The 27,923-nt window shown below is 39.0% G+C and overlaps 2 protein-coding genes and 1 long non-coding RNA gene across 4 annotated transcripts in view; 2 read left to right on the forward strand and 1 right to left on the reverse strand.

Annotated features, from left to right (window-relative positions):
* Positions 1–119: 119 nt before the first annotated feature.
* LOC5575415 (zinc finger protein 260) overlaps positions 120–27,923 on the reverse strand; it is a 35,176-nt gene continuing 7,372 nt past the window's right edge. The window contains exons 3-6 of the mRNA XM_021850711.1: positions 16,258–16,465; positions 16,086–16,198; positions 631–794; positions 120–147 (exon numbers count right to left, since the gene is read on the reverse strand). Coding sequence (XP_021706403.1) covers positions 120–147; positions 631–794; positions 16,086–16,198; positions 16,258–16,465 — 513 coding nt within the window. The remainder of the gene's footprint in view (positions 148–630; positions 795–16,085; positions 16,199–16,257; positions 16,466–27,923) is intronic.
* LOC5575416 (ER membrane protein complex subunit 2) lies at positions 6,823–8,842 on the forward strand. The gene is made up of 4 exons (XM_001661887.2): positions 6,823–7,033; positions 7,115–7,680; positions 7,745–7,840; positions 8,038–8,842. The coding sequence occupies exons 1-4, from the start codon at positions 7,000–7,002 to the stop codon at positions 8,251–8,253; spliced, it is 912 nt and encodes a 303-aa protein (XP_001661937.2). The 5' UTR covers positions 6,823–6,999; the 3' UTR covers positions 8,254–8,842.
* LOC110678025 lies at positions 25,437–27,634 on the forward strand. Of its 2 annotated transcripts, none has more exons than XR_002501392.1 (3): positions 25,437–25,823; positions 25,889–26,012; positions 26,919–27,634. It is a non-coding gene; the product is annotated as an uncharacterized LOC110678025 (long non-coding RNA). The 2 variants fall into 2 exon arrangements; XR_002501393.1 differs by having other exon boundaries at positions 25,889–25,958.

Below are 27,923 nucleotides of genomic sequence, written 5' to 3' on the forward strand. Positions count from 1 at the left end.
TGTCAAAAATAGTCATTTTCGGCGTTATAAAATTTGTGAATAAACCCTAAAATAATGCACTCTATCAACCATGCTATCAACACTTTCGATATTTATAAAGTACTTTTCTATTATCGGTTTTAGGTACACGGAGCCGTAGTTAATGGGCTGTGTTGTGTATTGATTTAAATTTATTGAGCGTGTTTATAGATTTTGGTATGATTGTAAAATAGTCTAGGTGACTAGGAGTTTGTTAGAGTGTAGAAAATCGATGAACGTAATCGGCAATGGACCAATGCACGAGTTCACTAATTTGACGTTTGAGCGGTGCCGCATTCACTCGTTGCCATGGTCACGTAAATAACACGGCACCGCTCAAACGTCAGATAGTGAACTCGTGCATCGGTCCATGGATCTGTGCATGAGTTCACGAAATCGACGTTTGAGCGGTGCCGAATTCACTTGTTGCCATGGTCACGTAAATAACACGGCACCGCTCAAACGTCAGATAGTGAACTCGTGCATCGGTCCATAGTGGTTTCTGCGCTCGTGTACATACACGTTATTTACATGTCACCAACACTACTTAAAAATTGCTGGTTGAAAATATAAACAAAGATCAGCTGTTCCCAGCAAAATCAAATGGCAGTATTTTCAACCAGCAAATTTGCGCATGTATTCGTGACACCGCTCGGCGAGAGCTCAATGATGATGATGATGATGATGGATAATATTGTGGTGTGAATGTATCTGGTTCCGCACGCGGGTGGTCTCGTGAACGAGATGAAGTGAATGAAGGAAAGGGAATGGATGACCTGATAGGAAAGAAAGAGAAAGCAGATTGTTAAATCGGTTTCGGGCTTGTAGCCTTGGCGATAGGTTTTCATTCTAGAAAGTATCGTTGTGACGAGCAGTGGACTTGTAGATGAGAATCGAAAAGTTGAGCTTGATTCGAATTTTCATTGAAAAGGTTTCGTTTACCACATGGCGCAGTCGGTAGAAATAGCTGTGCTTCATTGTTAAGGCTGAGCTACAATGGTGTGAGCGGCAACGCGGCGCGGTAGGATTTGACAGTTAGCCCATACATTTTCTGTCAAAACCTGCCGCGCCGCGTTGCCGCTCTCATCATTGTAGCTCAGCCTTTATCCGATAAGCGAATGACAATAATTGAAAGGTGTTTCGAAGTGAGTAAGTGAAATTTGCAGCTCTAGCAGTTTCCATGTGAAAAAATCCTAATTCCCAAGATTGGGTGACAAGAATCATAATTCCCATGCTTGTGTAGCGGGCATTCCCCCCGGCTAGGTCACTGGTTTTTTTCGGAATATTGATCACTCTGTTTTCTTCTAACAATTTTATTTATTACTAAAAGGTCGTCACAATTCACTAGCTTTCCACCCTTAGAATCGTTCTTAAGGAATCGATTGAGACACTTTCACTTTACCCTCGATTCTGATAGCGTATGTGGGGGGTTCCACCAATTTCCCGAAATATACTTTATCCACCTATACTTTATCCACCTTATATCACTACCAAACACTCTCGACCCGAATTGGCCCGCTCGTCAATTTGGCAGAAAATGCCCACTGAACTTTGAACGAAAATGTCGAAAACGAACGGCACACCTCGTCCGAACTGGGGGACCGTCAGAACTGCGGACGTCGTACACTTTCTTCACACCGAGGCTCTTCCATCTTGGCGGGTCGGTTTTTAAAGGGTTGATTCCACCCCCTGGCGAGGAACTCACTCTCTTAATTGGTAGAACTTGTCGTCTTGTTCTAACGATCCGTGAGCGATGAGCGTAACAAAATCCGCATGTGAGTCACCGTTCTTCGCGGTTTGTGGTGTGGCTGAAATGAAAAACTTAAGCAAAACAATACGATTACCCGCCGCCTATAGGGCTAAGCAAACCAGAAAGCTGCGTAAGTAAAAAAGTTCTCGCGCACGTTTGTTTGCTTTACTCCATAGCGGTAAAATTATGTCACTTTAAATTTGGCACTGTCGGCCAAGGTAAAACAAACAAAAGCAAATTGACTTCTGGTTATTTGCAGTTACGCAACAAACCACTGCAACGAGGAAGCATCCGTTACTTTGCTTCGTCAGGCTAATTGCAAGAAAACCATCATTTCCCGGATACGTAGAAAGTACCGTATCATGATGCTAGGCTGGTACACTTGGGTGGAAAAATCGTAATTCCCATGTTTGGGTGGAAAGATTGTAATTCCCAAGATTGGGTGGAAGAAAAATCGTAATTTCTATTTTTAGGTGGATAATAATCGTAATTCCCATTTTGGGTGCAAAAGTCATAATTCCCTTCCATGGGTGGAAAAAAAAGTTTAAGTGGAAAAATCGCAAATACCACACGTGGGTGAAAATAATTTCAATTTTCATTTAAAGATTAAAATAAATAAAGTTTTGTTTTTTTTGATGTGAAAAAAAAGTCCCATGATGAAGGTGAGTGGGACTTCATATGAAGACGTTTAAATGTAACCTGAATCTACTCATAAAAAATGGACGCTAGCAACATCCATTTATTTACTGAGTGGGCTTTGAACAAAATGGCTGCAAAGAAAATGAAGACAAATAGAATTCGTGATCAAACGTTAACATCCCACCGCAAAATCGCTAGTGTTTGAAGGTGATTTTAACCTCCAAATTGCCAAATAACCTCCAAATCATCACCTCCAAGTTAGTTCTAATAACCTCCGTTATATGAAATATGGTGGCGCGTCGATCGTCGCAAGTTTCTCGTTAAACAGTCAATTGAAAGAAGTCACGTTTGAATATTGATACGCTGGCAAGAGGCAATAGTTTGAAAGCAATTCATCATCATGGATTGATGAACTTCGTAGAATATTTGAGATTGTGATTCAACAAAAAATTAAACAGATTTTATAGGATTATGTTTGGATTTGGATTGTATTATTATTGGATTTGGATTTGATTTCAATAAGAGACGGTGTTGGGTGGACAAATAGTCGCAATCCTCAATATTGGGTGGAAAACGGTAATTCCCATTTCTGGTTGAAAAAGGTCGTAATTTCCATTGATGTGTGGAAAAAGTAATTCTCATCGCTCGGTGGAAAATCAAAATTCCCAATCTAAGGAGGAAAAGAAGTTGTATTTCCCATTGTCGGGGGAGACAAAGTATTCTCCATTTGCAGGTTAAACAACAAGTAAACGGTGTTCTCAATTTTTGCTGGATACAAAAAAATCATGGGAACTGACTGTGTTTTTCGATTGGGTCTCAATTTGAGATATGTAAATCTTCTCACACAAATAAATAGACGCTAGCCACATCCATTAAGGTTTGCGTAGATTTTGTGAAGAACTGATTTTAACAATGATGTGGAAGATACTAAAGACGGAAAGTGTGAAATGCAAATATCAAATGCGGGAACACCAAACGCGGTAAGATTTTTCACAAGGAAGGCGAAGTCAAAGATAGCTTTTCTTTGCTAGGTTGGCGGGGATATTGATCACGGTTGCTAGCTATTATAGCTCAGAACCATAACATAGATTGGCAACAGGCTAAGTTGCTAAAAAATGTCCGAAAAGCTTCACACCTCAACGCATGGGAGTCTATGTATATAGCTACCGCTGATCGCCCTCTCATGAATGAGGACGATCCCCCAATAACATCACCTCTCTTCAACTTGACGAAACGGATGACCTAGCAATAAACTGACCCCCCCCCCACCCCTCTCGACGTATGCTGCAATCAGTATGAATATGTGTTTGTGAATCTGAATAATCAGTCGGACATCGTCCCGTAGATGGGCAATATCGAGCCCGAAACCGGTCGACATAAAAAGGTAATTTTTAATATCCTTTTTATTTGTAAGAACAATAAGTGATGTGTTCCGTCTCACGTCGCGTTTTTATGTGATCGAATATATAAGGTTATTGATGAATTCTAGGATGAAATCTGGAGACATTCCTTAAAGAATTATTCTAGCTGTTCTCGGTGTATCTCCGAACAAATTTTTGAGAGAATCCTCAATTCTTTTTGAAAATATATATTTTTTTTTGAATTCCTCGGGGTAGAAAACCATGAAAAATCATGAAGAAGAGAAAATAAAAATATTTCTCGATTACTTTTTCAAATCGACGTAAGTAACTTTCATATGGTTTTGAGAAAACTAATTGAGAAGAATCACAACCTGTCTTCTAAAACTGTTTTAATATAAATCACCTTTTTAACATTTTTTCGCCATGTACATCGCTCAAATTTTGCATACAATCAGATCGCGTTCAAAAACTAGGTAATTTCTATTATTTTCAACAAAAATAATTATAACAAAATGATAAGCCATTTCATACAGTTACTTTCGACGTTTTTCTACCAGTGTAAAATCGGCTCAAGTAGTGTTTTGTTTTGATTCGTGGTTGTCACTTTGTCTCTCTATACAGCGGGGCGGCGAAAGTAGTGGTTAGGTTGCGAAAGTTGAAAATCTTACTTTCGTCGTTTTGTAAATCCTGAAATTAATTAAACGTTCTAAAAGTGCAAAATCTAGTTGAGTAGGAGCGGAACATGTGAAATTTCGTCTGCGAAACACGAAGGATCAATAAAGTAAGTTTATTCACTTTTTTGACTTGAGACTATTCGAATAAATTTTCGAGATTTGGAGAAAAAAACAAATGATTCTCGAAAAATCCATTGGAAGTCTTCTTTTATTTCTTCTTGGCATTACGTCCTCACTGGGGCAAAACCTGCTTCTCAGCTTAGTGTTCAATGAGCACTTCCACAGTTTTTAACTGAGAGCTTTCTTTGCCAAAGTTGCCATTTTCGCAATCGTATATCGTGTGGCAGGTACGATGATATCTATGTCCAGAGAAGTCAAGGAAATTTTCATTACGAAAAGGTCCTGGACCTAAACGGAATCGAACCCAGATACCTTCAGCATGGCTTTGTAGCCGCGGACTCTAATAACTCGACTAAGGAATGCCCCATTGGAAGTATTCATTCTGTATTCCCTCGAATTCCCAGTATCACTTTTTGGCGAAGTCAAGACGAAATGGCCGAATCTATTTTTTACAATTTTTAGATAAACCTATGTAGATTATGTTACACGATATACGCATGCAAAAATGGTCATTGGCACAGTAAGCTCTCAGTTAATAACTGTGGAAGTGCTCATAAGAACACTAAGCTGAGAAGCAGGCTCTGTCCCAGTGGGGATGTAATGCTAGAAAGAAAGAAAGATGTAGATTATGTACTAAGTGGGAGTCTTATATTGATATATTGAGTAGAAAAATCGTTGAATTATTTCAAGGAGGAGACTTGGTAAGAGTTTCTGAAATAGTTTATAACATAATTCTTTGTGGTATTACAGAAATATATTTAAAGAAAAACAGTCGAGAATTTTTTGGAATATATTTCAGAAGAGTCGCTGGTGAACTATTGTAGAAATATTGTATATTTTGCCATAATCCAAACTGCGATCGCAGCTCAGTTTGGAAGCTGCGAACTTATTTGCACGTTGAAAGAAAATTGGCCACTACATAGTACAAAAACGATGTTAATTTTCAACACCACAAGCAGCTAAAAAGATGGGAATACACATTGATGATTCGTATTCCCTGCCAGACTAGATAACTACATATAATAATGGATGGAATGCAACCCTTTTAAGGTGATTATAAAATGAAGCCAAACTTGGAATTTTCATGTGCACAAGTCTGGAGAATCTGACAACAGATCGCGTTGAAAACCAATCAAATCGCTTGCTTGCTGGTGGTGACCAATGGGATAAATTTTCAACGCGGAGCGCTTTTTGGTTCTCAAGTCTTGTGCTCTTGAAAATTTGAGGTGTGGCTTCGTTCTATAATCACCTTAAACTGAAATTTTTACTTCTGAGACGTAATTATCCCAAATTGCACAACATTTCTTTGAATTTCGTCATTAATGACATAGTGTGTAAGAGATCTGTTTAGCCGTTTATTTACATTCGTGAAAGCCGCCCGGAGTTTTCACAGCCGCCATGCCATTGTTTCGACTTTGACATTAGCTTCGCATCTAGAAAAGTTCGCACCGTATGAGGAGGTGCGAATACGGTTTGGTGCTGCGAAGTCAATAAATAAAAAAAGTGTTCCAAACTCAAAAAAAATGCTGAGATTGTGCTGACAAATTTCAGCAAAACTCTTTTTCATTGAAAAATCCTGACTACGCCTTTTCTCGGGAAACTGATGCGTTGAAGTCAGCGTTTTCATGTCGATTCCGATTCTTGCAATGTTAACTGACGAGGCTCTCGATATCCTTCCCGGATTGATGGCACAAATTTGAGTCCGAAGATTGATTTTTCGAGAACCTGATTTTATTTCAAAGTTTACCGCTGATTCACGAGTGGCAGAAACTGCAAATTAATCTCTACATCCATAATCCTAATGAGGTGGAAGTCCTTACTACGGCAACTACTACTGTTTTAGTTCTTCAGCAGACATTCCTTTGGCACCAACAATGGATCATAAACGTTCTTATCGGCCAACAGACAAATGCTAGCTTGAAGACAATTTCGCGCTTGTTTGTTTCCTACTGAGCATGGTCAGTGGCTGACTCAGGATTTTCTGAGCATTTACTCAGCTTTTACCGTTTTATTCATACGAATCATCATGTTCGAAAAGTAAATGCTCAAGTTCTCAATTTTCATACCAACTTGAGTAATTGCTCAAGAAAACTATCTGACAGGTGGATTTGAGTAAAGTAAAAGCCTTTGCTCAGTTGTTTATTCATACGACCTAAAATGGCGATTTTTTGAGTTAAATTGGTTAAATTACTCAGAATATTGAGTAGAACCCCGTTTCTGTGTAGATATGAACCACCCTGTGCCAAAATTTGACAGTTTCGCATCTTGTCATCCATCGGCTGACAGACAGAAAAAGTACGAGTTTCGTGCGAGAAAATTTTCACGTCGCCCAGCAATTTTCCAATTAATTTAAATTGAAGTTAATGTATAATTTATCGATAATTTCTTACACAAATAATATCAACTGCATTCGTCGAATTGGTTCTCGGGTTTAGCAATGTCGTACAACATAGACGAGATGAGCTGGTCAGGTGAGAAAAGCGTTTTCGCACTTAGGCACATTGAAATAGGAATTAGCTCAATCATGTTTTGATTTTTTTTATCTGGTTTAGATGTTCGGAATATCTTCCGAAAGTGGCGTGATGATAACGAGCGCAAGAGCGAAGACGTGATTCAGCTGTGGGATGCAATTCTGTGCGACAAGCAGACCAAACTGGGCAACGAGCGTCACTTGGTTCTGGAACAGGTGATGATTGCGGCACTCGATTGTAATCGGATAGAAACGGCCGAAGATTGCATCCGGATACTGACGGCGGAGTTCCCGGGAAGTCTGCGGATTCAAAAGTACAAGGCCATGCTGCTGGAGGCGCTGGAACGCTACGATGATGCGTTGGATGTTCTGGAACAGATTATCAAAAAGGACGAAACTAATGCGGCACCGCGGAAGCGGAAGGTGGCAATTTACAAGGCACAGGGAAGAACTGCAGACGCGATTCGGGAACTGTGCGACTACATGAAGCGGTTTATGTCCGACCAGGAAGGATGGCACGAGCTGTGCAGTCTGTATCTGGCTGAGGGAGAATACGCAAAAGCGGCCTTCTGCATGGAGGAAGTTCTGCTGCATAATCCGCACAGCCACTTGATCCATCAAAGACTGGCGGATATTCGCTATACGATGGTAAGTCTTGTGGGTTCGACTTTTTGTCCTCAATTATCTCAATATCTTCTGAAAACCTTTCCAGGGTGGACTCGATAATATTGAAATCGCAAAGTCGTACTACTGTCAAGCCGTTAAGCTGAACAATCAAAACCTGCGAGCGCTTTACGGTTTATTCTTGGTAAGTAAATTGTTGTTTTATTTACGAATTCTCGCATAATTTCTGATCTCGCCCTAAAATCCATTGGTAATCAAGTGTGTAGCTTGTTGATATTTTTAAAATTGCATAGTGATGCAAAATGCCCTCCTTTCTGAAATATTCTTATGGCAAGCCTAGCAATGCCTTTTCTCATACATTTCTGTGCACTTTCTTCGCAGTGTTGTGGACACATAGCCAACTCTAAAGCCCCTCTCAACAAACGGAAAGAAGCCCAGAAGCTGGCGCAATGGACGATCGGTCAGATACAGGCAAAAACGGCGAGTCATGCTGCTGTCTTAGCAAAGGGTGGCAAATCATCCGAGAAACAACCCAAAGAAGACGTGGCCGCTCTCGAGCAAGCCTTCGGTGGACTGGAAATAGCCAAAGCAAATTGACCAACCGAAGGCCTGATGATTGTTAACTGCTTCTGTCTACAGCTACTCTATCGTACTGTTTCAATTCACTACATCTAGTTCACCTTTCATATTTCCGAAAATCTATTTTAGGGGTTTAAATCTTTTCATTGTATGTACAATACGACCGATTCTCACTGATTCATGCAGGGGATTGAAAGGGAAATTTTAAAACTAAACTACGAATAATTGCATGGGAAGAAAAGGTGAAATCTTGCATTTGTTTTACTATTCTTTTGCAAAATTAGTTCAAATCACGTTCCAATTTTTCGATTATTCTAAGATTAGAAGGAGCTTTAGTAAATATCATTCATAAAAACTGACGTCAACGATGTTTCACAAACATGTAAAAGCGGTATTTAATAAATGAAAGCTAGTATAACCATTACGATAGCCATTGGAACGACTGTGTGCAAATACCCGGTAAATGTAATTATTTAAGATGAATATGAATTCAAACATGAAGGGCAAACTACACTTTTGAGTTAAGCTAGAATGTAGCTAAGCAGTAGTCGAATGGAAGGTGGATAGGATCAAAGTTTAATAAAGATGTTTTTTTCTCAACCCGAAACATTCGTACGTTGTAATGTTCCGAAAATGTATCCTTAATTTCGAAATACGTACGTAAAACGTTTTATGGATGTGATTCCTATTTTTGCATGGAATTCCCAGTATCACTTTTTGGCGAAGTCAAGACGAAATGGCTGAATCTATTTTTTACAATTTTTAGATAAAACCTATTTGAATTATGCACTAAGTGGGAGTCTTATATTGATATATTGAGTAGAAAAATCGTTGAAATATTTCAAGGAGGAGACTTGGTAAGAATTTCTGAAATAGGTAGATGAAAAAACGAATTTAGTACTATACCATTTAATTCCACTAGAGTTTGCATCCTTTGACAGATACGCGTATTTCGACCTCAACTGTACTGCCCATAACTGCATATTTGTAACATTCGACAAAAGTAGGCATTGAGTAAATGGACTACAAAGTGTGCATTTTATGGCAGTATGGGAGGAAACTAAAATTTCTAAAAATTACCAGGAACTCAAAAGTGCTTATTTGAGGCTGATATTTTGTACAACTCATATCGCATACTAGGTGAATTGTCAGAAAATAATTGTGATAGAAATTTCATTGCTATTGCATTACGAGGCCCATTTGTAATCTCAATGTGACTGTTATGCGATTATAATTACCAATGTGACAAAACAACTTGGTATTTTTTTCGAATTTTCTAGAACAATCTCACAGATTTCAGTAAGTTGATCGAAAGTATTTATCATTTGATGACTCTCCATGGTATTAACTCCAATTTGTCAAAAATGTCGAATGTTACTGTTTTGCAGTTATGGGCAGTGTAGGTATAGTACTAAATTCGGTTTTTTCATCTACTTATAGGTATTCTACTAAACAGCTCGAAGATTTATTATCATTCTGAAATAGTTTATAACATAATTCTTTGTGGTATTATTGGAGAAATAAATAAAAAAAAAGTGTTCCAAACTCAAAAAAATTGCTGAGATTGTGCTGACAAATTTCAGAAACTCTTTTTCGTTGAAAAATCCTGGCTACGCCCTTTCCCGGGAAACTGATGCGTTCCTATTTTTGCATGGAACAGAACAAATGTGAGGTTGGTAAATGGCTGGGCATGGCGTACCATTGGTACCTCGCGTACCTGAAGGAATAAAATAGACCCATCTGTGCGGTCCTTAGCCTCTTGCCCAGCACCTCGTATTACTACCTCCTCGCGGTACTGGCCGGGGTACAAGTATCCTTAGGAAAGATCGGGTAAACAACCCCCAATGGAAACTTTGGTCGTATGCTGACAGGGAAGGGGGGGTTTTCTTTTGCTTTTGCAAACCATGAGCGTCTGTACTCCATGTTAGGAGCGGCTCACAACAGCGTCTGTTCCCCATGTCAGGGGCGGCTGATCATCGTCCGAGTGCCAGAGAAGAACTCTAAGCTAAACTGCGCACTATGGTCCTCCGAACATTAATCATACTCAACGAGAGGACCAGGAGAAGGAGTTCAGACCGACTATTGGAAAGTTCAGCGCCCACCGGCTGACGAACGAAAACTGCTTACGACTAATTGAATTCGCCGCCTCCAAGAATATGGCTATCCGTACCACCTACTTCCAGCACAGCCTTCCATACCTGGCGATCACCACAGCAGACAGAATCACAAATCGACCACGTTCTGATTGATGGACGGCACTTCTCCGACATTATCGACGTCAGGACCTATCGTGGCGCTAACATCGACTCTGACCACTGTCTGGTGATGGTTAAACCACAGACAAACAGACGTAACACTCGAATTATTTTCATCGTGCAGTAGAATAGCGCTCAATTCTAATATTTTGTAGTTGGCCGACGGGCCACTCGTGGCGCTCGCATCACCTTTGTTCGAGTTTGACGTTTGCGCACTACCGCCACCTAGTTCGTGGTTGGCCAAACACAGCGGTTTTAGCATTGGGCGTTAATGTTCGTGAGACTATGTTTTGAATTGATAATTGTTCTAGCAGTTACGTCTGTTTGTCTGTGGTTAAACTGCGCCCAGAACTCTCCGTCGTTAACAACGTACGGTACCGACGGCCGCCCCGGTATGACCTAGAGCGGCTCAAGCCAGCGGAGGTCGCAACGGCATACGCGCAGCACCTCGAGACTACATTACCGAAAGAGGGTGAGCTAGATGAAGCCCCTCTTGAGGACTGCTGGAGAACAGTGAAGGCAGCCATCAACAATGCAGCTGAGAGCAACGTCGGGTACGTGGGACGAAGTCGACGGAACGATTGGTTCGACGAGGAATGTGGGCAGATTCTGGAGGAGAAGAACGCAGCGCGGGCGGTCATGCTGCAGCAAGGGACCCGGCAGATCGTGGAGCGTTATAGACGGAAACGGCAACAGCAGACCCGCCTCTTTCGAAACGCCGCCTGGAGGAGACGGAGTGCGAAGAGATGGAACAGCTGTGCTGGTCTCAAGAAACACGCAAGTTCTTTCAGAAGCTCAACGCATCCCGCAACGGCTTCGTGCCACGAGCCGCGATTTGCAGGGATAAGTATGGGAGCATTTTGACGGACGATCGTGAGGTGATCGAAAGGTGGAAGCAGCACTTCGACGAGCACCTAAATGGCGCTGAAAGCACAGGCAATGAAGGTCGAGACAACGCAGGAAATGCCTTCGTCAGAGGATGGGAACCAACCAGCCCCCATTTTGAGGGAGGTTAAGGATGCCGTTCACCAGCTCAAGAACAACAAAGCTGCTGGTAAGGATGGTATCGGAGCTGAACTCATAAAGATGGGCCCGGAGAGGCTGGCCATTTGTCTGCACCGGCTGATATGCTCAATCTGGGAAACAGAACACCTAATGGAGGAGTGGAAGGAAGGGGTAATATACCCCATCTACAAGAAAGGCGACAAGTTAGATTGTGAGACCTTGCGAGCGATCACCATTCTAAATTCAGCCTACAAAGTATTATCCCAGATTATCTTCCGTCGTCTGTCACCTGTAGTAAACGAGTTCGTGGGAAGTTATCAAGCCGGCTTCGTTGACAGCCGATCGACAACGGACCAGATCTTTACTGTACGGCAAATCCTCCAAAAATGCCGTGAATACCAGGTCCCAACGCATCACCTTTTCATCGATTTCAAGGCGGCATACGATAGTATCGAGCACGTGAAGCTATGGAAAATCATGGATGAGAACAGCTTTCCCGGGAAGCTCACGAGACTGATAAGAGCGACGATGGAGGGTGTGCAAAATTGTGTAAAGGTTTCAAGCGAACATTCCAGTTCGTTTGGATCCCGCCGGGGACTACGACAAGGTGATGGACTTTCGTGCCTGTTGTTCAATATTGCGCTAGAAGGTGTTATGTGGAGAACTGGGCTCAACAGCCGGGGTACGATTTTTACGAGATCCAGTCAATTGGTTAGCTTCGCGGATGATATGGACATTGTCGGCCGAACATTTGAAAAGGTGGCAAACCTGTACACCTCCCTGAAACGCGAGGCAAGACAAAGTACATGCTAGCTGGTGGGGCCGAGCGCGACAGGGCTCGCCTAGGTAGCAGTGTTACGATAGACTGGGATACGTTCGAGGTGGTCGACGAGTTCGTCTACCTTGGATCCTTGCTGACGGCTGACAATAACGTTAGCCGTGAAATACGGAGTCTGGCCTACTATGGCCTCCAGAAGAAGCTGCGGTGAAAAAAGATTCACGCCCGCACCAAATGTACCATGTACAAAACGCTCATAAGGCCAATAGTCTTCTACGGGCATGCAACGTGGACGATGCTCGAGGAAGACCTGCAAGCACTTGGAGTCTTCGAACTTCGGGTGCTTAGGACGATCTTCGGTGTGCAGGAAAACGGTGTGTGGCGGCGAGATGAACCATGAGCTCGTCCAACTCTACGGCGAACCCAGTATCCAGAAGGTGGCCAAAGCTGGAAGGATACGATGGACAGGGCATGTTGCAAGAATGCCGGACAGCAACCCTGCAAAGATGGTGTTCGCTTCGGATCCGGTTGGTACAAGAAGACGTGGAGCGCAGCGAGCTAGGTGGGCGGATCAAGTGCGTATCGATTTGGCGAGCGTGGGGCAGAGCCGAGGATGGAGAGATGCGGCCACGAACCGAGTATTGTGGCGTGGAATTGTTGATTCAGTATTATCTGTTTAGAAGGTAACTAAATAAATGGAATGAATGAAGATCAAATGTGTGTCTTGCTTTGAGCGTTATTGAATTTCACCAACAATACGTAAGTTTTTTGGTTCCAGTTTTACGGCAACTTAAAAAATCACCTCTTCATTGACTACAAGGTGGCATACGCATAGATATATTGGAAACCACACACGAGAACAGCCTTTTTCGGAGAAGATTATAAGATCGATGAGCCGACCCTGCGAATAGTGTATACAACTGTATGAAAAAGATGTCCGGCAAATACATCAATTCGTTTGCATACCACCGGAGACTTCAACAAGGTGATGGACAGTCGTGCCTATTATTCAACATTGTTTTAGACGTTCAGAATTATGTTAACAGACAAGATACAATTTTCAACAGATTTCAATTTGTCGTGAATTATGTTATTTTATTTTTAACTAGATAGAAGTGTACTAGAAACTCACGAACATGTGTATGAGAAGAAAACTTAGACTTCGAGCGATATTTTCTTATTGTGTACTTTTTACAGTTATGGTACTGTTATGTAGGGGTTTTACTGAGGTAATATGCACTACTTAAGGAAAATGTGCCGAAATGAACACTAAACAACATGTATGTAGCGTTTTAATACACGAATCTAGTTGGTTTGGGTTCACACTACATGGTGTTGAGCAAATTTTCATCATAATTACATTAGATTGTTGGAAAATTTAAATTTTTTCAAACACTACTTTCGCGTGAATTAAGATTGATGCGGGGCATGATGCACCGCTTTTTGGGGCAAAACGCTCCACAACATTGAGGCAAGACGCACCTAAACAAAGGGGCATGATGTACCACAACAATGAGGCAAGATGCACCATCGTGTTTTAAACGTAATTTTATTTATAGTAAAAACACATGTTTTGGAAGATTTTCGTCTACAAGATGGTACAATTGTGTATAAATACCATCAGTGCACCAGTATCCGCTCATGCCCCTATTTCCGCTCACTAGTGCAAAAATTGATTTTTCGTGTCAAAAACCAACATTTTCCGCACGGATATATTCTAGTAATATTAACAACTTTCAAATAAAGTCGTCTAACATTATTTTTATGTGATAAAATAATGCTTTATATTTAAAACACAAGACTTCGCGAGCGGTTATTGGGCCACTAGATATTTGTGTGTGTTCCAATAACCGCTCATGCAAAAAATAAAACAAAATTTAAAAAATATGTCTATTTTAGTATACAGCTTTCTTTATTGCAGTAGTAGCTATGGTTTGACCATAAAAAATATCAGGATAAATAACGAAATTCAAAAAATGCCTTTTTTGTAAGTTTGTCACGAAATCTGTTTACCGTGAGCGGAAATAGGAACACTTAGATGCAGTAACAAATGCAATAAAATATTTTTTTTATGAAAGTTTTTCAAACTACAGTCGCCTTTCCACATCTCGATATCGAAGGGACCATCGAGATAGGGAGAGATCGAGACAAAGAACAAATTTTTGATGAATACTAGATTGGAAAACACTCCGTTGCCAAGAAAGTAATACACAAACAAACGTCATTTTGCGCTTCTAATTTGTTTTGAATTCCAAAACTTTGGTCTAGTAACCTTCGAAATTGCTCACATCGACATGCGGAGAGAAAATTAAGAACGAAAAATCAACAGAAACACATCGAGATAAGGAGGATATCGAGATGTGGAGAGTGAAAATGTATGCAGACTGAAGGGACTTATGAAATCATCGACATAGGGAGAGATATCGAGATGTAGAACATCGAGATGTGGAGAGTCGACTGTATTTTTATTTTGCCGTTGATTATCTATACTTGGAGCTACATTGTGGCATAGAAATAGTATTGATCGACACAATAATTATTTTATAATAAACATTTGAACACATAACTTTCCTTAAATGAGCGGAATCTGGTGCACTGATGGTACGTTAGTAAAGACTTCAAATGACCTTATTTCTATGATTGTAGTTTATTTTGGAATGGATCGTTCTGCCCCGATTAATGGAGTGCATATTGCCCCAACCGGGCGCTTAACTGAAAATATTATGGAAAATAAAAATCCTTGTGTTATTTTGCCAAGCCATGTCATCTACAACTTACCCAGTCTCTAATCATCTGTTTTATGGTTATGGTTATAAAAATTCTCAATCCATCGCTTCCAAAACAACAGTGAAATGATCGGGAAAGTTACATCAGAATCGTGCTTATCGAATTTATTGTTTTATCTCCCTGTTCAGTTTTCAAAATGTATCAAATTCTCAGGGTGTCCACAATTTGCTAAGTTTTATCAATCCGCATAGTGTTGTTCTCTCAAAACTCTTTTATTTCAGAGAAAATAACAAGGTGCGTTTTTCCCCGGCAGTGCATATTACCCCAGGCGCCCCTACCTGCTGGTCAACGGAACCGAGCACGACAGGACAGCAATCAGGTGTATTCTGCGAGTCGGGTAAGTAGAGAACGTAAGTCAGTCCCAGTGCGGAACGATCAACAACGGAGTCGGGGCTGAACCAAGAGGAATTCTGCAGACTCGAAATGAGTTGTAGAAGATAATGTTTGACCATGGTTTTCCAGCAAAACAGATCAGGCTGATACGTGAAACGAACGTAGTTCGATGTGTATGAGAGACACGGTCATATATGGCGTTTGGCTTTACAGACGATATCGAACTCATGGGAATCGATCGCAGAGGTGTAGATGAAGCTTCCATTCCCATGAAGAGGAAATAGCGAGTATGGGCTTAACCATCAACTCAACCAACACAACGTGTATGGTAATAGGTAGATAAAGAGGCAAGCCTGGAAAATACTAAACCTTGAGGGTAGCAAACCGAAAACCCTTCGTTGTTTTTAACCGTTAAGTGATGCGGAAAATACTTCGTGGGGAATAAGGAAAGGTTGGTGATGCTAATATAGAATAGACAAAAATATCATCTAATTGTAAGACCGACGAAGATGGAGCTTTATAATACGCGCGGAGTTAAGCTAAAACTGTAGCCAAGTAGATACCATTTAGGCATGTAAATCCCTTTTTTTTAGCTGATACAAGGAAATATCGGATGAATGAAAGCTGTCAACGCACTATGCTTCTTACTGTTTGCGGTATCATATTTAGTTGTGCGTATCAGCTTTACTTACGATCGACATTGAAGAACCGTTCGCCTCAGTTTGTGGCGCAGATAGCACCGCTTGTGCTATTTCGTCAACTTTGGAAAGAATCTGTTCACCTGCATGCTGCTTCCGAGTATGAGCTGTAATCAAATCACATATTAGAATTTAATGCATTGAAGCTATCAGTAGTATAACTCACATGTTAGAGTTTTGTGACAAGTGAAGCCGGCATTGCAAATAATGCACACGAATGGTCTTTCTCCGGTATGCTGCCGGGTATGGGCCCGGAGTGCCTTGGCCAAATGGAAACCTCTGCCACAATACGAACACTGGTGCGGCTTCTCTTCCGCGTGGGAACGCATGTGAACGTTTCGGTCGCCTACCCGGGCAAACGATTTGTTGCAGACCTGGAAGAAAATAGAATGACTGTGGTAAAAACAATAAAGGCACGATGGTTTTTTCTAAGGCAATGATTGTCAGATCGTGTTTCTCAGAGCACTTATTACTGTAAGCTCTTTAAATCTATGCCCATTGAACAGTTGTATCCAGGTCCGGTTCGCGTTATGCGGGTAAAAAAAACGATCGAAGTTTGTGGGTGAAAAAAAAAACAATGAAGTGCGTCAGTAGGGTTTGATCCGTTGAATCTGTTGCATTCTTCTTTGTAGTCGAGCAACGGAATTCGGATCAACCGTGTCTGGTTCGCGTTGTGCTGATGGAAAAAAATCGAAGTGTTCGGATGAGCCAAAAAAAGAAGAAGTGCGTCAGTGATTCGTTGAATCTGTTGCATGCTCCTTTGTGGGCGAACGACAAAATCAGGATTGTGTCTGGTATGCGTAGTAACCATGCTGTCGGTTTCGTTTATCCGTTCATAAGTTAACATATACATTTCAAATCATATCTTTATCGTTTACTAAAACGAATCTAACACGAATACACAAATTTCATTGTGGAAGTGCAGAGGACTCCTCGGCTTCCGTAAAGCAAGTAACACGTCAACATTTCCCTCCCATCCTCAAATTGACCTGCATTCGGACGCTGCCGGCGCCGTTATTGTTTGTTGTAATAAGGGGAGCACCAGTACGTTGAGTATGCTACTGATCCTGAGTCGTCTGTTGGTTCCCTGTGTAAGTGCAACTGTTCTTACAATAACGGAGTAGCAACGGCGGGCGGTCAATCATGCTCATGCTCATGCCCATTGAACAGTTGTGTCCACTGCATAATTTTAAATATCTTATAATGTTTTATTTTAAAAAGAAATTTCATATTGTGCTGCTGGATAAACTTAAGCGTCATTTAAATTTTCAAATTATGTTGTCAAAGTAATAAAAATGTAATAATTTTGTAACATGAGATTACACAAACTAATACTTCTGGAAGATACATTTCCATAACTGCTTAATTTGTTCGATAGGGTGACCATCTGTATGAGTTTCAAAATCAGGACATACAACATACATTGTACATGAGAGAATAACTAAAAATTGACGTAGGAACTATATTACGATTTCTTGGAAAATTACCTAAATGAATTACCTAAACTCTGTAAGAACAGTTTGTGGATTTTCTTGGGACAACTCCTGTAGCATAATGTTCAAAGTCATCTCTGTCGAAATTACTTGAGTTAATAGCTTTGAAGAGCACAAGGTTGTCCTGCATGAAATTCTGGAGAAATTCTTCTAAGCAATACATTGAAATTTCGCTATAAGAATCCCTGAGAAAATTGATGGAGAAATCTCTAGAGCAATTTTCGGAGGGATCCCCGAAGCTTGGTTTAAAAATCTGAGGAGATGTTAATGTTTAAATAGGAACTTTAAAGATCTTCAATTTTCAGTTGCTTAGCGTTCAAGGATCGGTCATCGTAATCATCGTCATTATCGAGACTTCAAAAGCAGTTTTTCTGTTCAAAACTAAAAATGCTTCGATGAAAGTATGTTCAATGTGTTTCGATTGGAGAATACAATACAACAAACACATTTTCGTATAAACTTTCTTAATTTTGAACGAAAAAACTGCTTTTGAAAATTCTGAAATCAATTACGGATCCTGCCCCTTAATTCAATGATCAAATTTCTTAAAAGAGACCTGCTACCATCCCTTCAGTTGAAGCATTTGTTAACTGAATTTTATGTAAGATACTAAAAATTTGATTTTTTTTTTTTGCTGTTGATGCCATAAATAAGCTAGACAAGCGTACTAAAATCCTTACCTGACAGCTGTACGCTTTGGTTTTCAAATGAACCGTGTTGATGTGCATCTTCAAGTGTTCTAGTTTCTTGAAGCCATTGCCGCAGTCATTGCAAACAAATTTCCGGTCTTCGCTGTGGACCTTTATGTGTGATGCTAACGATGAGGGCAGTTTGAAAGATCTGCTGCATAAATCACATGCGTACGGTAAATCTTTCGGCTTCTTCTGAGCGCCCTTTGGGGTCTCGTGTTCGCCACCGGTATCTTCAGCTTCATTCAATTCTTTAACGGTTATATCCGTCTGGGCGTGAACCATCACCCGATGACGCCTTAGATCGCGAATCCTGAGATAAGACTCGCTACAAAACTCACATTTGTGCGATTTTTTAGCGTTGTGCAGTGCGAGATGATAATTGAGGTTACCCACTTGTCCAAACTTCTTGCCACACTGTTCACATTGATAGGCCTTTTCATTGCTATGCACCAAAAGGTGCACTTTGAGACTTCCTTTTAGAGAGAATTCTTTTTGGCAAATGTCACAGGAATACTTTTCAACCGCGTCATGTTTTTTCATATGATTTTTGAGACCGCTTTCGTGCTTAAACTCTTTACCACAAATGTTGCATAAACAGGATCGTTTAGGCGTTGGAGATTTTGATTTTTTCGTATGAACCTTTTCGTGACTTATCCTATGTCGAATGTAGATGAACGATTTTTCACAATAACGGCATTTGTATTTCTTTTCAGCTGTGTGCGATTTAAAATGGTATTCATATTTGGAAGTATTATCAAACTTCTCATTACATATGCCGCAAGTATGATCACCAACTACATGAGTATTTTTATGTATACGCAAATAGCGTTTACATTTGAATGCTTTGCCACACTCATCGCACGCATACGCATTAGTTTCGCTATGTAATTTCATATGGTTTCTTCTACTGGCAATGGTAGAAAACGTTTTCGTACAAATAGGACATTTAACCCTATCATCTTTAATATTCTCAGTGCCCATAAGAGGAACTTCGTTCTCTTCCTTTATTTCAGTATGAGGTTCCCAGGAAGCATCTACATCAGAATGATCTGAATCACTTGAACTATTCACCTCAAGTTTCGGTTCACAGTCGTTTTCTAAAGCGTCAGTGTGCTTAGTAGAAGATTCTAATTTCTCTGATTTAACCGCTTTAACTTCTGACCGGAGTTTTCTTGTTTGGCCTGGGTCTAAATGCTCCGAATCGCCCGGATGTTTGACTGATGAATTAGTTTCAGTTTCCTCAAGTTGCCTGTGTTTTATGAAATACTCTTGAAGATATTCCTGAACCTTAGTACATTGCTTACGAAAGTTGTCGATGGCCACCAAACGATCCAGACAGATGCTGCAAATTTTTGATGGAAATCCATCATCCCTTGCAATCTGCAATAAGTAAAATTGATTGACTACCTTGTGAGAAACACTTCACCTAAACATGGTAATTATACAAACTTTTTGTTCTAAAAGTGACAACAGCTCATGAAGATCCACCGGAACTGAACCACTGGTTTTGTTTTCTTCAAAGATAGAAGTCATTTGCTGGTCGGGATCAGTGGCTAGGCAGGTTCGACAAGTGAAAGATATCGAAAGATTGTTAACACCCATTGTATTTAAATCAATATCGTTCTTCATTTGAACTGTTTTTGTTGCAATACTTTAACTGTTTTGAGTAGAACAAGATGAAAATTGTATTCGCATTCAGCTACCATGTACAAACTAAACGGATTCAGTTTGGCTGTAGAAAATGCAGCTACCAACAATAGGCCACTTCAAGATGAAGGCATGAAAGTGGCATATGACAGTTGAGAGGGATTGTTTACATGGCCTTAGTTATTGGCAAAGAATTGTCAAGACTGTTTTTCATTGTTTTTTTTTTGTAAAATTGTAATTGAACGATTGTTTTCATGTGGATGTTGCAAATTATCAATTTGAATTTGACAATTAAGTTTTGGCATATCGTCTCAAAATTCCAGCACCTTGTAAACAACCCCACTGAACTATCAAAAAAGTGAGGTTATAACTTTTGCTGCACTGCTCTCTAAAAACATATTATCCACGCTAAAAATGATTCACACGAGTCAAAATATGTTAGAACGCTGACCTTAAACAATAAGGGAAGAATTCTGCAACAAGTATGCACCAATCAGCACAAAATGCACGTGCTATTCCTTCAAAATATAAATGGCCTAGAAAACAAATTGAGACAAAAATTAAGACATAATATTATTGTTAGTTACATGAACAATAAGGTCTAATTGATTTTGGATCCCCCATAATTATATTATATATTTCATTTCACACTATGTGAATCCAAGGGTGGAGGGCGGCTGTCAAATGGAAGTAAAATTAAAAAGCCGCCAACCTAAGTCCAGAACCAGTTTTAAGGCTCAACGCTGAAAAGCAAAAATCAATCATGATTCGAAAAATTACAGGTAATCAATGCGCTTGACAGATATTGTTAGCAAACAGTAAGTAGCTTCGTGCTACTACAGTGCGCTTCAATTTAATCAGCAAATTCTTTCAAATTTCCAAAATGCATGTTTCAAGAGAGTTGCCGTAATCAACCATTGTTTGGTCGTTATTTTGTATGGTTGTTTACATTTTAGAACCAGCGATAGACGCGTTGGGATAGCAATAAAGAGCCGTGAGTACCTCCCTTGTGTGAATCATGATTAGCGTGTCCATTCAAAGTTAAAAGGGCGTAAGCAGTGCTGAAAAATGACAAAATTATAAAGTTTGCGTCACCGGAACACCCTCTCCGGCCGTTTTAGTAAAAAGTAAAATCAAGAAAATTGGCTTGTTTAGGGGTATCCAGTTTTTTACATATTCTGAATCTACGCTACAAATTGAACTAGAATACAAAGTTTCAAAATTTTCCGTGACCTGTAACTAGGTATTTTTAATACACGTTTGAAGTTAGTATGGAAATCACTTTTGAATCACCCCTTGACAAAATAGTCTTCGGGACGAGCTGTCATTGTGTAAACTGAAATGTCATTGGGTCGACGGATTTAAATCTTGTTTTAATCATTTGTAATATCAAAATTGAGATATTGAAGCGCAATAAAATCGTGTTATAGTTAGAAAAATGTACTGTTTCGATCAAGCTACAAAAAATGTGAATTTTTGATCATTAAACAACATCAAACAATTAAATAACATTAAAATGCATCTTTTTTTAAGCAATGCGTAATGAAAAATGATTGTTTTTCCTAAATTAGAGCTTTAAAACCTAATGCGGCGCAAAAATATTTTTAATTCAATAGTTTTTTTTTCTCATTCTTTTAAAGTAGATTGGCTCAAATCCGTATCTCCTATACGTATCCCATTCACCAAATCGTCATGAATCCAGACGATTGATAAAGTCAACTCTACCGATATGCCGACCCAGGCATTTTTGTTCAACTCGACGATACAAAAAACATGAATAATTTGTCGCTGTCAATTGTTGCTGAATTATTGATTTCGGTGATATAACCCATAGCTCACCAAAACTTCACTTCAGTTAAATATTTTAACGTTTTCGATAATACTGGTGATTCACAGATGGTTCGGTGATTTTTTTTACAGCACCGGAGATCGGTAATTTCACTTCCAACATACGATTAAAAATACTTTCACACTCTGTTTGAGTGTGTAGCCACAGACTCCAGTTTTTTTTAATTGACAAAAATCACGTGTTTAGTTGAAAAATAAGTCATACATCCATCTATAATATCAGATAATTAAACACACGATATGACCAATATCAAAGGTTACTAGACCAAATTTTCGAGGTGCAAAATTAAATAGGAACGCGCAATGACGTCTGATTGTTTATTATTTCCTTGGCAACGGAGCGTTTTTCAATCTAGTATTCAATAAAAAAAAAGTGTTTTGACTTGATCTCTCCCTATCTCGATGGTCCTTTTAATATCGAGATGTTGGTAAGCGACTGTATAACCTGTATCTATAATCCATAAACCAAACGGGATCAAAAAATAAAAATTTCATTGAACAAAATGACTAAACAAAAACTATGTTTTCAATTTGGCTTAAATACGCTGCCGGGAAAGTTGAGCACCTCCGCGGGGCAAGATGGGAGAAATTACATTTTTTAACTATTAACCATTGCTACGCATTTTTTATTTTGCATCAAACTACATGCCAATTTTTTTTTGAGCATGTTCTTGGTTCATTCTCAATTCAGAGATATAGGGAGTAGGATCATATTCTTGAAACATTTGATTCACTGATACTAGCTACTGTGTTCATATTTGGTCACGATATGCTTCGTATTGAAGTGCTTCTCATAGAAAATTTTCAAACAATACGGCCGAGAAAACCCCCCATGCCAAGGTGAATCATTAAAGTGTCCAAGTAACTCTGCATCCTAAATGCATTAGCTATTTTATTTTACTAGAAATAAACGGCTCAACTTCAACCAAAACAGTATGGCCCATAAAAATGCAAAATTTTTTGAGCGTGAATTTAGCATACACAAGCATTTTTTGTCGTTGTTTTCGTTAGTGAATTTAATATCTGATTACTGCAGTTTATTTTTATGAATCTTTGCTATATATGACAATTTTTGTTATATTGCTTGTACTAATATAAATAATATACTAAAGCAAAACAGTTTGAAGGTTTTGTTCTCTAAAAGTCGGAAAAAGCGTTTGATCGTCGTATACTATGGAGATAAACTTTCCGCCTTCGAAAATCACACATAATTGTTGAAAATTATGGTTTGTTCGGCAGCAAAGGATGGGACAGGTCTTAGAGAATGTGTTTCCATGGTTACAATAAAATATTTTGTCAGGGTAATGTTTTAAGAAGCACTTGTATCTTATGGGTTTGATGTGCCTTTATATTTTGTTGAAGTTTAATAAAAAAAAAAACAAATACAAAGGTTTATAACAGTTTTTCGGGGAAAAAGTTTGATCCTTTAGCTAAGTATGCTGTTTCGCTCAAGAAAAGTAAAGAAATTTCTTGATTAAAGGGGCAAGAAATTTCCTACAGAGAGCCCCCTTTGAAGTGACATTTCTTCTCAACTGCGTACTGCGATCAGAAAAATGTGATTTTCTTGACCATTTCTTGGGAGAAATTTTCCACGCATCGAGATAGGCGATTCCTTTTCTTGTCAGTAGCAAACCGGCCTTTTGGTTGGATACAACTTTGATCAATACTGGCTTATTTAATAAGTAGTTCTTTCACTCATTGATTTTCTTCAAAACCTTGTCAAATTTAGATAATTGATGGATCAGATTTATTACTGCAGCGAAAGTGCTTTGTGTGTTATTAAGCATGATTATTTTATCCTATTTATTAAGTGAAAAAAATAATATCAAGGCCAGAATTCCCAGAGAGTGAAATAATTCATAGTACTACAACACCATAGGAGATCACATAACATCACCTAGTCAAAGAACGGCATTTTGTCTTATTATTTAAGTGGATGCTACTGATCGCCCTTTGCCTATCCGCAACCCGGTGCACGCGTCCTATTGGGTCTCGAAAACCTCGTAGAAGATTACAAACCGTCAATGACATTTCCCATATACTAACCCACATTGCACATTCAAGGGTCTAATTGTGCTCCTAACCCACCCTTAGTTTGCAATCTTCTCACCAGCTTGAAATTATATTTTCCTGGAGTATAAATGATTTCAATGAATGATAACCATATTATGCAGTAGTTTGAATAGGATCACTAAATCATAATACAAAAAATCTGATTTCAATAAAAACTTTGCCATTGTTTTGAAATTCATGCAGCCTCTAATCAACACTACAAAATACAGCGATCAAATATCTAAAATCATCGCTCCCTGGAAAACATAATTCCAAGCCCAGGGAAGTATAAATCCGTTGTATCATTTTACATGGGCGAATATTCGAGATAAGGCCTAAGAATAATATCGCCCCATCGTTGACGTTTTAAAAGCTTTTATAACAAAAATATTGATCACGATGATTATCAATTTATGTATGCTTCTAATTCCCCTCTATTAATGAGAATGTAACAGTTGAAAATCAAGTTCAAAGCGAAACATAGAGTCTAAACAGAATAAACAATACAAATAATTAATAATAATTTTGATCAGTCTACATTCTTCATACAAAAACTACCATTAAATATGAAATGACGATTTTCGCATTTTTATGAGCCATACTGTAGATGCAATAAAGCTAAAGCAACAAGTCCAAGCATTGCGAAGAATCTTTGAAATATTTTTAAATATTTTCTTATTTCCAGGAGGAGCGCTTATCTTACCCAGACTTGTAAAAATTCCTCAAATCAAGTAAAATACTGTATTTTTATCTTTGTATTCTGAAAGGCAATCCAAAAGGCTTGAAATGTTAGCAGAAAATCTGAAAATTGCTCAAAATATTGTTAGACGACAAAGCTATTATTTTGATCTGGTCATTTGTATTAACAAAATTAAATATTTTCACAAGTTGTGATTATTTACTCATATTTTAAAATTCTTATTATTTCTAATAGATTATTATTAAGCATAGTAGTTGGAAGAGCCTGACTGGGTTGGTGGGCTAATGGCTACCGCTTCTGCTTCATAAGCAGAAGGTCATGGGTTCAATCCCAGGCCCGCCCTTTTCCTCGTATTTTGTAGTTGTATCTTTCACTTGCTTCCATCTACCACTCTTAATATATAACAGTTGATGTTATCTATCACAGTTCATAGCATTTGCTAGATTGGGCCCAGATAGCCGTAGCGGTAAACGCGCAGCTATTCAGCAAGACCAAGCTGAGGGTCGTGGGTTCGACTCCCACCGGTCGAGAATCTTTTCGGGTTTGAAATTAGGTCATATGAATAAAACCGAGTACTTGCTAGTGATGGGCGATTTTGAATCGATGTTCCGAAAATCGATGTTTTCATTCGGATTAATCGATTTTTTGAATCGATGTTTGGGGCATAAGAAATCGAGTGAATCGATTCTCTTTATTCGATTTTTGGATTCGATTCATTTTGTTGAAAATTATGAATATTTCTTAATGGCATGATGAAATTGCAATAGTAAATCTGTTCTATTGAGTTTCAGAACTTATTTAATTGAGGTATATTAAAATTGAATGTAATTGCATTTGGTCTCATTTCAAACTATATTTTAAATTTGAATTCGATTCGAATCGATTCAAAAGATTCGATTAAATCGGTGAATCGATTCAGCAGTTCAAATGTGAATCGATTCAGTAACATCGATGTTATAGACAATTTTGCCCAACGCTAGTACTTGCTCATGCTTAAGCCAATTTTAGTATAGTAAAGTCTTTGAGCATTTACTCAAAACCATATGAATAAAACGATACTTTACTCAGAGTAAGTTCGAATTTCGAACTGAGCATTTACTCTGTCAAATATGTTGTTTTTGTTTTGGCTATCTGATTTTTGCGAAACAGAAGAAAGCCAACGATGCAAGCAGTAGTGTCATTGCGGATCTCATCCGGCTTTTGCCGTAAAAAATAGTTCGACCAGTGCCGTTTGTTGTCAACTGACGAAGGAGCCACGCCACACATCACGTAACCGGTAACTGGTCCGTCGTCTTCAACGGTAAGTGGTGCAATACACTTGTGTTATTCTTCAATTTATTTTTCTGTTCCTTCCCTTCTAAATAGCTCTCATCGGTGTGTAGTCGCCTACCGAGCCAGCAGGTGACCGTGTCCCCCAGCAGAATCGATGACCAATGTGTGGGACAAAATTTAGATTCTCGCTCCAGTCCACTTTTTGGATTGCATTTAGGTCCCATAACAACTGTGTAAAATTTCAGCTCGATCGGAGAAACTATATTTTAGCGCCAGCCGTTCAAAGTTTGTATGGGATTTACTATGGGAAAACTTACTTTAACAAAGAAAAATCGCCAGAGGTCGCCCATTGTCCTCTATAAAAATTCTGAGCACAGACCTCGATAGGTATTTTTACGGTGAAGAATAATGCCAAAGACTGCGAAACAATCTGAAACTTGTGAAAAAAGTTATTCAATGAAAACCTATTGGCAAGGCAACGTTGATTAACACGTAAAGCTAAGTATGCTGTTCCGCTCAAGAAAAGTAAAAATTTCTGCGGAAGAAATGGTCGAAAATTTCTTGAGTAAATATGCACTTCAACAAAGTAATCGCCTATCTCGATGCGTGAGAAATTTCTTGCAAGAAATGGTCAAGAAAAGCATTTTTCTTTGATCGCAGTACGCAGTTGAAAAGAAATGTCATTTCAAATGGAGCTCACTGTAGAAAATTTCTTGACCATTTCTTCCGCAGAAATTTTTACTTTTCTTGAGCGGAACAGCGCTTAAAAGAATAACAATAATAACAAAATCGAGCAAAATTTCCGAATATTCTATGCTTAATAACTTTTTTCACAACCAACGGATTGCTTCGCTTTCTTCGGCAATGTTGTTCATCGTAAAAATACCTATCGAGATCTGTGTTCAGAATTTTTATAGAGGACAATGGGCGATCTCTGGTGATTTTTCTTTGTAAAAGTAAGTTTTCCCATAGTAAATCCCATACAAACTTTGAACGGCTGGCGCTAAAATATAGTTTCTCCGATCAAGCTGAAATTTGGCACAGTTATTATGGGACGACCTAAATGCAATCCAAAAAGTGGACTGGAGCGAGAATCTAAATTTTTCATATAACCGTGTCCCAGGCTAATGACCATATTAGAGCATGTGCGATTACCATATAAGACCAGAAGACCAGCAACAGTACCAGCAGAATTAGAATCGGCAGCAAGAAGCTCAGCATCAGCTGCGCAAGGAACTTTGATTCCGTTTGGCACCGATCACAGCCGTTTCCGTCTTTTCCTCGGTGTTAGCAATAACGATCGAAAGAAAAATTGACCCGCAGACATGATTGGATTCACGATGCCATCGGATTGGCAAATAAGTGGACAAGAAGCCAAATGGAGAGACTGACCGCATTCCAAGGTAGTCGATATTCTCATCGGGATGTATTGGCGTAAGAGTAGGATCAAAGCTTAAGGGGATGCGGGAAGATTTCCATGAGAATTTCTTGACAAAATTGAAAATCCAAAACAATTTTTAATAAATGTATCGAATAACTTTAGGCAAAACTTCTAAGGAAATTATACTCAAAGCAAAATCCCACCGACTATTTCTACAAACAAATTCAACCTAATTAAATTTAACAATAATTTTCCGCTTCTTTAACTTTTTAAGCAATACATCGAACATTCATTAAAAAACCCAAAAAAAACTATCACAAATTGCTCCTGAAATTAAATGAAGTTTTAGATAAATTTTGTGAAAAAAACTACAAATTTCACCGAAAGCCGTTTTGGCAAGACTTATGCAGTAATACAAACCAACACTTCATCGGACTACGATACCAATTTATCAAAAAATCATGTGAAATGAATAACAATCGAGTTAAAATAAATTTCAAAAATCGTTCAAACCTACAAGTATTTTTCAAATATTCGTGGAGATTTTTTTAGTTTTCTTCGAAGTTGAAGAAAGTTCATTTATACATCACGGGGTTGGTGGTCTGATGGCTACCGCTTCTGCTTCATATGCAGAAGGTCATGGGTTCAATCCCAGGCCCGTCCCTTTCCTCGTACTTTGTAGTAGTTGTATATCTCTCACTTGCTTCTATCTTCCATTCTAAATATATCCCACTCAAACTATTCGTT

The sequence above is a fragment of the Aedes aegypti genome, chromosome 3, assembly GCF_002204515.2.
Source record: "Aedes aegypti strain LVP_AGWG chromosome 3, AaegL5.0 Primary Assembly, whole genome shotgun sequence".
Classification (NCBI taxonomy): Eukaryota; Metazoa; Arthropoda; class Insecta; order Diptera; family Culicidae; genus Aedes; species Aedes aegypti.